Genomic DNA, 11,231 nt, shown 5'->3' with positions numbered 1-11,231 from the left:
ACTTGTTGATGATGACAATAAAGGAAATTTGTTCATTGTGATATAGGTAGAGTATGGCTCTCTCGCTCACACACACTTACTGAGTAGTGGCGGTCCCAGCAGTACCGGTCCACACTCCACGATGGTGACGAGTCCGACGGCTGAGGAGAACCTCTGGGCCCCGACCAGGTCCATCAGAGTCTCAAACAGAACTGCTGACAGCCAGCCGAACGCAAACCCAAAGAACACAGCATACACCACGAAGCCTACATAGTCCACGGACAGCGGCGCCAAGACGTGACACACCCCGTTATAGAGCACGGATGCAGCGAAGTAGTACTGTATCCTGGGTCGGACCCAGCGGGTGTTGGCTAACAGCCCCATAGAAGGACGGGCGAACATGTCAACAAAGGCGAGGATGGAGAGAAGCAGAGCAGCCTTCTCTTTACTGATGTCCTTACTCTTAGCGTAGTTGGAGAGGAAGACTAGGGGAGAGAACAGGCCAAAGAACATGATGACGTTGCCAAGGAGATACAGCAGGAAGCCGCGGTGTTTAAACAGCGTCAGGTCGATCACGGCATTGACACGCTGCATCACCGTCAGATTAGACTCCGCCTTCTTCACCGCCCCGTTCTCCGACAGTTGGGGGTCGGCAGGTTTGGGTCCAATGGGTCTCATCAAGGACCCGGCTACACAACAGTTGAGCAGTAGACCACCTAGGATGAGGAAGGAGCCCCTCCAGCCAAACTGGTCAAAGAACCAGGAGTTAAGAGGAGCCAGCGTGGACAGGAAGACTGGGCTGCCCGCCATGGCAATGCCATTAGCTATAGGACGACGCTTATAGAAGTATTTACCAATCATAGTCAACGCCGGGTTCAGGTTGAACGCTAGACCCAGACCTAGAGAGGGGAGGGGAGGGAGGCAATGATCAGTAAACTACTGTATTAGAAAAATGTCCACATACAAATACAGGGTTGGTGGTACCTCCAATAACTCCGACACAGAAGTAGAGTTGTTGCACAGTGTTGCAGAAGGAAGCTGCTATCAAACCACTTCCTGACAGACAGCCCCCTAGCATCATGATTGGTCGACTGCCATAGCGGTTCACCAGAATACTGCTAATTGGTCCTGGAGAGACAGGGGAGGGGGGGTGAAAAATGAGAGGACAGGGAAGGGCGAGATATGGGGAAGGGGGAGGAGAGGGACAGAAGAGAATAATATTAGGAACAAGTTAGTTAGTGAATTAAAGTATTTATGTAAGGCCTCCTGAGTGGCCCAGTGGTCTAAGGCTCTGCATCACAGTGGTAGCTGTGCCACTAGAGATCCTGGTTTGAGTCCAGACTCTGTCGCAGCCGGCCACGACCCATGGGGCGGCGCACAATTGGCCCAGCGTCCTCCGTGTTAGGCCGGCAGGGCTGTCATTGTCCCGTCGCGCACTAGCAACTCCCGCGGGGGGCCGGGGGCAGTGCACGGTGTTTCCTACGACACATTGGTGTGGATGGCTTTCGGGTTAAGTGGGCATTGTGTCAAGAAGCAGCGCGGCTTAGTTGCGTTGCGGAGGACGCACGGCTCTCGACCTTCGCCTCTCCCGAGTCCGTATGGGAGTTGCAGCAAAGAGACAAGACTAACTATTGGAGGTTTACTTAGTAGCAATGCAAATATCATGGTACAGGTAAAGAGACACACTATTTTTTTTATTTGACCTTTAACTAGGCAAGTCAGTTAAGAACAAATTCTTATTTTCAATGACAGCCTCCCGGGAAACATTTGGTAAACTGACTGACAAAGAAATGATCAGTCTATAATTTTAATGGTAGGTTTATTTGAACAGTGAGAGACAGAATAACAACAAAAAAAATCCAGAAAAATATATGTCTAAAATTGTATAAATTGATTTGCATTTTAATGAAGGAAATTAGTATTTGACCCCCTCTCGATAAGAAATATTTCTGGCTCCCATGTGTCTTTTATACAAGTAACGAGCTGAGATTAGGAGCACACTCTTAAAGGGATTGCTCCTAATTTCAGCTTGTTACCTGTATAAAAAACACCGGTCCACAGAAGCAATCAATCAGATTCCAAATTCTCTACCATGGCCAAGACCAAAGAGCTCTCCAAGGATGTCAGGGACAAGATTGTAGACCTACACAAGGCTGGAATGGGCTACAAGACCATCGCCAAGAAGCTTGGAGAGAAATTGACAACAGTTGGTGCGATTATTCGCAAATGGAAGAAACACAAAATAACGGTCAATCTCCCTCAGCCTGGGGATCCATGCAAGATCTCACCTCATCGAGTTGCAATTACCATGAGAACGGTGAGGAATCAGCCCAGAACTACACGGGAGGATCTTGTCAATGATCAAGGCAGCTGGGACCATAGTCACCAAGAAAACAATTGGTAACACACTACGCTGTGAAGGACTGAAATCCTGAGGTGCCCGCAAGGTCCCCCTGCCCAAGAAAGCACATATACATGCCTGCCTGAAGTTTGCCAATGAACATCTGAATGATTCAGAGGACAACTGGGTGAAAGTGTTGTGGTCAGATGAGACCAAAATGGAGCTCTTTGGCATCAACTCAACTCGCCGTGTTTGGAGGAGGAGGAGGAATGCTGCCTATGACCCCAAGAACACCATCCCCACCGTCAAACATGGAGGTGGAAATATTATGCTTTGGGGGTGTTTTTCTGCTAAGGGGACAGGACATCTTCACCGCATTAAAAGGGACGATGGACAGGACCATGTACCATCAAATCTTGGGTGAGAACCTCCTTCCCTCAGCCAGGGCATTGAAAATGGGTTGTGGATGGGTATTCCGGCATGACAATGACCCAAAACACACAGCCAAGTCAACAAAGGAGTGGCTCAAGGAGAAGCACATTAAGGTCCTGGAGTGGCCTAGCCAGTCTCCAGACCTTAACCCCATAGAAAATCTGTGGAGGGAGCTGAAGGTTCGAGTTGCCAAACGTCAGCCTCGAAACCTTAATGACTTGGAGAAGATCTGCAAAGAGGAGTGGGACAAAATCCCTCCTGAGATGTGTGCAAACCTAGTGGCCAACTACAAGAAACGTCTGACCTCTGATTGCCAACAAGGGTTTTGCCACCAAGTACTAAGTCATGTTTTGCTGAGGGGTCAATTACTTATTTCCCTCATTAAAATGTAAATCAATTTATAACATTTTTTGACATGCGTTTTTCTGGATATTTTTGTTGTTATTCGGTCTCTCACTGTTCAAATAAACCTACCATTAAAATTAGACTGATAATTTCTTTGTCAGTGTGCAAATGTACAAAATCAGCAGGGGATCAAATACATTTTTTTCCCCTCACTGTAGCTGTAAAATACTTCTCAGAAAGTTTTAAACTGCCAAGAGGAGTAAAACAAGGTTGTCCACTATCGGTATATTTATTTATTATTGCCATCGAAATGTTACCTGTTAAATTGGATCCAACAATAATATTAAGGGTTTAGAAATCCTGGGCTTAAAAACAAAAATGTGTCATTGTACACTGATGATTCATGTTTTCTTTTCACAATTAGAATCCCTCCACAGCCTCATAGAGGATCTAGATAACTTTTTCTAACCTCTCTGGATTAAAACCAAATTATGATAAGTATATATATTACGTGTATACACACACACACACACACACACACACACACACACACACACGTATATATTACGTATAAGATAACTAAAATTAATGCAACTTGTACATCACAGTGTAGTTTACTAATAAAATGGTGTGACGGGGATGTGGACATACTCGGAATACATATCCCGAAAGAAATTCTCACACCAAATTAATTTTATAGAAAGTTAGCAAAGATAGATAAGATCTTGCTACCATGGAAAGGAAAATACCTGTCTATTAATGGACAAAACAACCTGATTAACCTGTTTGGGACAGGGGGGGCAGTATTTTCACGTTCGAATGAAAAGCGTGCCCAAAGTAAACTGCCTGCTACTCAGGCCCAGAAGCTAGGATATGCATATGATTGGTAGATTTAGATTTTTTTTAAATTTGAAAGTTTCTACAACTGTTAAAATTATGTCTGAGTATAACATTTTACTGACAATTACATTAAGTTGATGCAAATAGTCAATATTTGCAGTGTTGACCCTTCTTTTTCAAGATCTCTGCAATCAGTCTTCGCATGCTGTCAATTAAATTCTGGACCACATCCTGACTGATGGCAGCCCATTCTTGCATAATCAATGCCTGCTTTTGTGTTAACCTGTGTTAATGAGAGAATCACTGACATGATGTAGCTGGTCCTTTTGTGGCAGGGCTGAAATGCAGTGGAAATGTTTTTTGGGGGATTCAGTTCATTTGCATGGCGAAGAGGGACTTTGCAATTAATGTAATTCAGTTGATCACTTCATAACATTCTGGAGTATATGCAAATTGCCATCAGACAAACTGAGGCAGCAGACGTTGTGAAAATGAATATGTGTCATTCTCAAAACTTTTGGCCACGACTGTACACCACACCTACCTTGTCAAAACACAACTGATTGTGAAAACAACCGATTGGCTCGAACGCATTAAGAAGGAAAGAAATTTCACAAATGTACTTTTAACTTCTCTAGGGTAGGGGGCAGCATTCGGAATTTTGGATGATAAGCATGCCCAAATTAAACGGCCTGCTACTCGGGCCCAGGATATATAATATGCATATAACTGGTAGATTTGGATATAACACACAAAAGTTTCCAAAACTGTTAAAATAATGTTTATGTGAGTATAACAGAACTGCTTTGGCAGGTGAAAACCTGAAAAAAAATCCATTCAGGAAGTTTTGTTTTTGTAGTTTTCTATTCAATGCCATTATAGTATCCATTGACTTAGGACTCAATTTGCAGTTCCTATGCCTTCCACTAGATGTCAACAGTCTTTAGAAATTGTTTCAGGCTTGTATAGTTATAAATGAGTGGACCCTGACATTTCAGAGCTTTTACATGCTCAATCCCAAGAGAGTGCATTTCTTGTTTACCTTTTATATTGACGATGTTATTGTCCGGTTGAAATATTATAGATAATTTTAGGCTACAAACCTGAGGATTGAATATAAACATCGTTTGACATGTGTCTATGAACTTTACGGATGCAATTTTGATTTTTTTTGTCTGCCTGTTTTGACTGCGTTTGAGCCTGTGGATTACTGAAGAAAACTAACAAAAAAAAGAGGTTTTTGGATATAAAGAGACTATCGAACAAAAGGAACATTTATTGAGTAAATGAATGTCTTCTGAGTGCAACCATATGAAGATCATTAAAAAGGTAAGGTTTTAATTTTCTCTCTATTTCTGAGTTTTGTAACGCTTCTGCTTGGCTGGTTACTGTTTGTAATAATTTGTCAACTGGGCTATGTTCTCAAATAATCGTAAGGTATGCTTTCGCCGTAAAGCATTTTTTAAATCTGACACTGTGGTTGGATTCACAAGAAGTTCATCTTTAAACCTATGGAAAATGTGTTTTGATTTCTGAATTTTTATAACGAGTATTTCTGTACTTGAATTTGGCGCTCTGCAATCTCACTGGATGTTGGCCAGATGGGAGGCTAGCGTCCCACATACCCTAGAGAGGTTAACAAGGCCACCTGTTCATTGAAATGCATTCCAGGTGACTACCTCGTGAAGCAGGTTGAGAGAATGCCAAGAGTGTGCAAAGCTGTCAAAGGCAAAGGGTGGCTACACTTTTTTGTTTCACACTTTTTTTGGTTACAACATGATTCCATATGTGTTGTTTCATAGTTTTGATGGTCTTCACTATTATTCTACAATGTAGAAAATAATTTTTTAAAATAACACATTTGGAATGAGTAGGTGTCCAAACTTTTGATGGGTACTATATATCAAATCAAATTGTATTTGTCACAGTCGCCAAACACAACAGGCTCCATCCGGTACCTTACAGTGAAATGCTTACTTATAAGCCCTTAACCAACAATGCAGTTAGGAAAAACACCTAAAAGAAAGTAAATAATTAAAGAGCAGTAAAATAACAATAGCAAGGCTATATACAGGGAGTACTGGTACAGAGTCAATGTGAAGGCTATATACAGGGGATACTGGTACAGAGTCAATGTGCAGGGGCACCAGTTAGTCCAGGTAATATGTACATGTGGGTAGAGTTATTAAAGTGCCTATGTTAATAGAGAGTAGCAGAAGCGCTCCAGAGGGGGAAGGGGGGCAAGGCAAATAGTCCAGGTAGGCATTTGAGCTGTTCAGGAGTCCAATGGCTTGGCTATAAGCTATATATAGGAGCCTTTTGGACCTGGACTTCGTGCTCCAGTACCGCTTGCTGTGCAGTAGCAGAGAGAACAATCTATGACTAGGGTGGCATGAGTCTTTTTAGGGCCTTCCCCTGACACCGCCTGGTAAAGAGGTCCTGGATGGCAGGAAGCTTGGCCCCGGTGATGTACTAGGACGTACATACTACCCTCTGAAGTGCCTTGCAGTCGGAGGCCGAGCAGTTGCCACACACCAGGCAGTGATGCAACCAGGATGCTCTCAATGGTGCAGCTGTAGAAACTTTTGAGGATCTGAGGACACATGCCAAAAAAAATGTCAGTCTCCTGAGGGGGAAATAGGCTTTGTCATGCCCTCTTCACGACTGTCTTGGTGTGTTTGGACCGTTCTAGTTTGTTGGTGATGCAGACACCAAGGAACTTGAAGCTCTCAACCTGCTCCACTACAGCCCCGTCGATGAGAATGGGGCATGCTTGGTCCTCCTTTTCCTGTGTTCCACAATCATCTCCTTTGTCTTGATCACATTGAGGGAGAGGTTGTTGTCCTGGCACCACACAGCCAGGTCTCTGACCTCCCTATAGGCTGTCTGGTCGTTGTCGGTGATCAGGCCTACTGTTGCCATTGGCAAACTTAATGATGGTGTTGGAGTCGTGCCTGGCCATGCAGTCATGAGTGAACAGGGAGTACAGGAGGGGACTGAGCACGCACCCCTGAGGGGCCCCTGTGTTGAGGATCAGTGTGGCGGATGTGTTATTACCTACCCTTACCACCTGAGGGGCCCCTGTGTTGAGGATCAGCATGGTGGATGTGTTGTTACCTACCCTTACCACCTGGGGGCAGCCCATCAGGAAGTCCAGGATCCAGTTGCAGAGAGAGGTGTTTAGTCCCAGGGTCCTTAGCTTAGTGATGAGCTGAGGGCACTATGGTGTTGAACACTGAGCTGTAGTCAATGAACAGCATTCTCACATAGGTGTTCCTTTTGTCCAGGTCTGAAAGGGCAGTGTGGAGTGCAATAGAGATTGTATCACCTGTGGATCTGTATGCAAATTGGAGTGGGTCTAGGGATTCTGGGATAATGGTGTTGATGTGAGCCATGACCAGCCTTTCAAAGCACTTCATTGCTACCGACGTAGCTATTTGACTTCCTCTGTTCTCCATATAGATCTCAGAACAGATCTATTTGACTTCCTCTGTTCACAACACTAATGACATGATAATGCCTGTCCATCCACCTGTAACACATGATCACTAGCTGTTGAGTGAATCTACAATGTGATATGTACACATATTTTTGTAAAGAGAACAGAAAGGGGTCAGAACATCTAGGGTAAAGTCCATTATGAGGAGCCCCCTGAACCAATCACACAATTTAGCATGAAGAGGACTTTCACCCCATCCTTTCTCACCTTCTCTCTCTCTCCCCCCTCCCCCCCTATTTCGATGTATTTTTTATGTTTTTCACACATGTCTGTGTTTCAGTGATGACAGAAACCCCTTCGGGGAGATCAGATTCCTCCCCTACCAGCCCCCACCAGCCCCCACTACTCACCTCCACCGTACATGCAGGCCAGCATGATAGAGGAGATCCATGAGACCTGTGAGGGAGTAGCGTCAAAGGTGGCCTCCAGCTCCTTGAAGAAGACAGTGATGGACTTGGGGAAGGCATAGGAGAAGCCGATAGAGATGAAGGCTCCCACCACCACCGCCCAGCCCCAGCCCCCCTCTGGAGGAGTGTAGCCCACCGGACCGCCCACCGCTGGGGCCATGCTGTCAGAGGGATAGTCCTAACACCCCCACACTGAAGGGTAGGTCACACAAACCCGTTTGAGGTCTTAATCTGGTAGAGGTTGTAGTTATAGTCAGTCAGTCCTTCCTTCTCAGTCTGTAGCTACCATCAGGAATCACTTTGGACCTGCAGACAGAGACAGAGAGATATTTGAATGTTAGTCATTTAGCAGATGGAGGATTATTTAAGATGCTGTTTGAAGAGGTTTCAGATGGTGAAGATACTGTTTGAAGAGGTAGGGGTTTCAGATGTTTTCGGAAGATGGACAGGGACTCGGCTCTCTTAGCTTCAGAGGGAAGCTGGTTCCATCATTTGGGTGCCAGGACAGAGAAGAGCTTGGGGTCGGAGGGCCAAGAGACCCGAGGTGGCAGAACAGTGTGCTCAGGTTGGGGTGTAGGATTTAAGCATAGCCTGAAGGTATGGAGGGACAGTTCCTCTTGCTGCTCCGTAGGTAAACACCATGGTCTTGTAGTGGATGTGAGCTTCGACTGGAAGCCAGTGGAGTGTGGAGAGGAGTGGGATGACATGAATTTGGGAAAGTTGAAAACGAGGCGGGCTGCTACGTTCTGGATAAGTTGTGGGGTTATGGTGGAAAAATTACATTCAGACATACTATGCTGTTTTACTTAGACAATTGTCCATTGTTATATGCTAGTGTTTCTTTTGCTGATGCAGGCTCGTCTTGTGCGACTCAGTCATAAGTCTGGGTGTACAGTTAAGAGCCGGGTGCAACCACAGTATGTGACATCCCATTTGTACTATCTGCAGGAACTCATCTGTGTGGAAACTTGCAGGAAGGGACAGAGAATTGTGGCAACGTCAGCCATCTTAATCTGCACAGACAAGCTAATCACCTTTTATATATTATTATGTCCCCCCCTTTTGCATCTGCTAACTGCCACATAGACAAAGAGGTCGGACTTTTCTATAAAAGCTGAGCCAACTGTTCGTTGGGCTCTTAACTCTGCACCATTGAGTGGATTGTTAACCGCTTCATTTTTGCAAATGTTATAATAAAGTTGTTGTTTGAAGAATTTACAGTCTGTCTTCTTCTGGTTAGAATTTCCACAAAAGGGTTTAATGGCACAAGCCGGGAGCCAGTGAGTTGCAGTGGATGGAGGACAAGTGTCTGGATTAGGACCTGCGCCACTTCCTGTGTGAGGTAGGGTCGTACTCTACGGATGTTCCTCTTCCTGTGTGAGGTAGGGTCGTACTCTACGGATGTTATAGAGCATGAACCTGCAGGAGCGGGTCACTGCTTTAATGTTTGCACAGAACGACAGGGTGTTGTCCAGGGTCACGCCAAGGTTCTTTGCACTCTGGGAGGGCGACACTGGAGTTGTCAATCGTGATGGAGAGGTCACATCTACACTGCTAAAAAAAATAAAGGGAACACTAAAATAACACATCCTACATCTGAATGAATGAAATATTCTTATTAAATACTTTTCTCTTTACATAGTTGAATGTGCTGACAACAAAAATCACACAAAAATGATCAATGGAAATCAAATTTATCAACCCATGTAGGTCTGGCTTTGGAGTCACACTCAAAATTAAAGTGGAAAACAACACTACAGCCAGATCCAACTTTGATGTAATGTCCTTAAAACAAGTCAAAATGAGGCTCAGTAGTGTGTGGCCTGAACGTGCCTGTATGACCTCCCTACAACACCTGGGCATGCTCCTGATGAGGTGGTGGATGGTCTCCTGAGGGATCTTCTCCCAGACCTGGACTAAAGCAAGCCAACTCCTGGACCGTCTGTGGTGCAACGTGACGTTGGTGGATGGAGCGAGACATGATGTCCCAGATGTGCTCAATTGGATTCAGGTCTGGGGAACGGGCGGGCCAGTCCATAGCATCAATGCCTTCCTCTTGCAGGAACTGCTGACACACTCCAGCCACATGAGGTCTAGCATTGTCTTGTATTAGGAGGAACACAGGGCCAACCGCACCAGCATATGGTCTCACAAGGAGTCTGAGGATCTCATCTCGGTACCTAATGGCAGTCAGGCTACCTCTGGCACAGCCCCCCAAAGAAATGGCACCCCACACCATGACTGACCCACCGCCAAACCGGTCATGCTGGAGGATGTTGCAGGCAGCAGAACGTTCTCCACGGCGTCTACAGACTATCACATGTGCTCAGTGTGAACCTGCTTTCATCTGTGAAGAGCACAGGGCGCCAGTGGTGAATTTGCCAATCTTTGTGTTCTCTGGCAAATGCCAAACGTCCTGCACGGTGTTGGGCTGTAAGCACAACCCCCACCTGTGGACGTCGGGCCCTCATACCACCCTCATGGAGTAGGTTTCTGACCGTTTGAGCAGACACATGCACATTTGTGGCCTGCTGTAGGTCATTTTGCAGGGCTCTGGCAGTGCTCCTCCTGCTCCTCCTTGCACAAAGGCGGAGGTAGCGGTCCTGCTGCTGGGTTGTTGCCCTTCTACGGCCTCCTCCACGTCTCCTGATGTACTGGCCCATCTCCTGGTAGCGCCTCCATGCTCTGGACACTACGCTGACAGACACAGCAAACCTTCTTGCCACAGCTCGCATTGATGTGCGATCCTGGATGAGCTGCACGACCTGAGCCACTTGTGTGGGTTGCAGACTCAGTCTCATGCTACCACTAGAGTGAAAGCACCGCCAGTATTCAAAAGTGACCAAAACATCAGCCAAGAAGCATAGGGACTGAGAAGTGGTCTGTGGTCCCCACCTGCAGAACCACTCCTTTATTGGGGGTGTCTTGCTAAATGCCTATAATTTCCACCTGTTGTCTATTCCATTTGCACAACAGCATGTGAAATGTATTGTCAATCAGTGTTGCTTCCTAAGTGGACAGTTTGATTTCACAGAAGTGTGATTGACTTGGAGTTACATTGTGTTGTTTAAGTGTTCCCTTTATTTTTTTGAGCAGTGTATTTATTATTGCCATCGAAATGTTAGCTGTTAAAATTAGATCCAACAATATAATTAAGGGATTAGAAATCCAGGGCTGAAAAACAAAAAGTGTCATTGTACGCTGATGATTCATGTTTTATTTTATAACCACAATTACAATCCCTCCACAGCCTCAGAGGATATAGATAATTTGTTTTTAATCCAAAATAGAAAAAGTATGATCAGTGTACTATATTACGTATTGGATCACAAAAAAAAATGCAATGTGTACTTGTAGTCTACCAATGGAATGGCAAGCCAGACAAAAT

General features: G+C 45.2%; 1 protein-coding gene across 1 annotated transcript in view; it reads right to left on the bottom strand.

The window, feature by feature from the left end:
- Positions 1 to 11,231, bottom strand: part of LOC112222423 (monocarboxylate transporter 1) — a 44,434-nt gene that overhangs the window by 4,863 nt on the left and 28,340 nt on the right. The window contains exons 2-4 of the mRNA XM_024385230.2: positions 7,787 to 8,149; positions 964 to 1,107; positions 81 to 878 (exon numbers count right to left, since the gene is read on the bottom strand). Of these exons, the coding sequence (XP_024240998.1) occupies positions 81 to 878; positions 964 to 1,107; positions 7,787 to 8,003 (1,159 nt within the window). The 5' untranslated portion in view covers positions 8,004 to 8,149. The remainder of the gene's footprint in view (positions 1 to 80; positions 879 to 963; positions 1,108 to 7,786; positions 8,150 to 11,231) is intronic.

The sequence above is a fragment of the Oncorhynchus tshawytscha genome, linkage group LG22, assembly GCF_018296145.1.
Source record: "Oncorhynchus tshawytscha isolate Ot180627B linkage group LG22, Otsh_v2.0, whole genome shotgun sequence".
NCBI lineage: Eukaryota > Metazoa > Chordata > Actinopteri > Salmoniformes > Salmonidae > Oncorhynchus > Oncorhynchus tshawytscha.
Note: the sequence above shows the minus strand (reverse complement) of the source record. Positions and strands in the feature narration are given on the sequence as shown.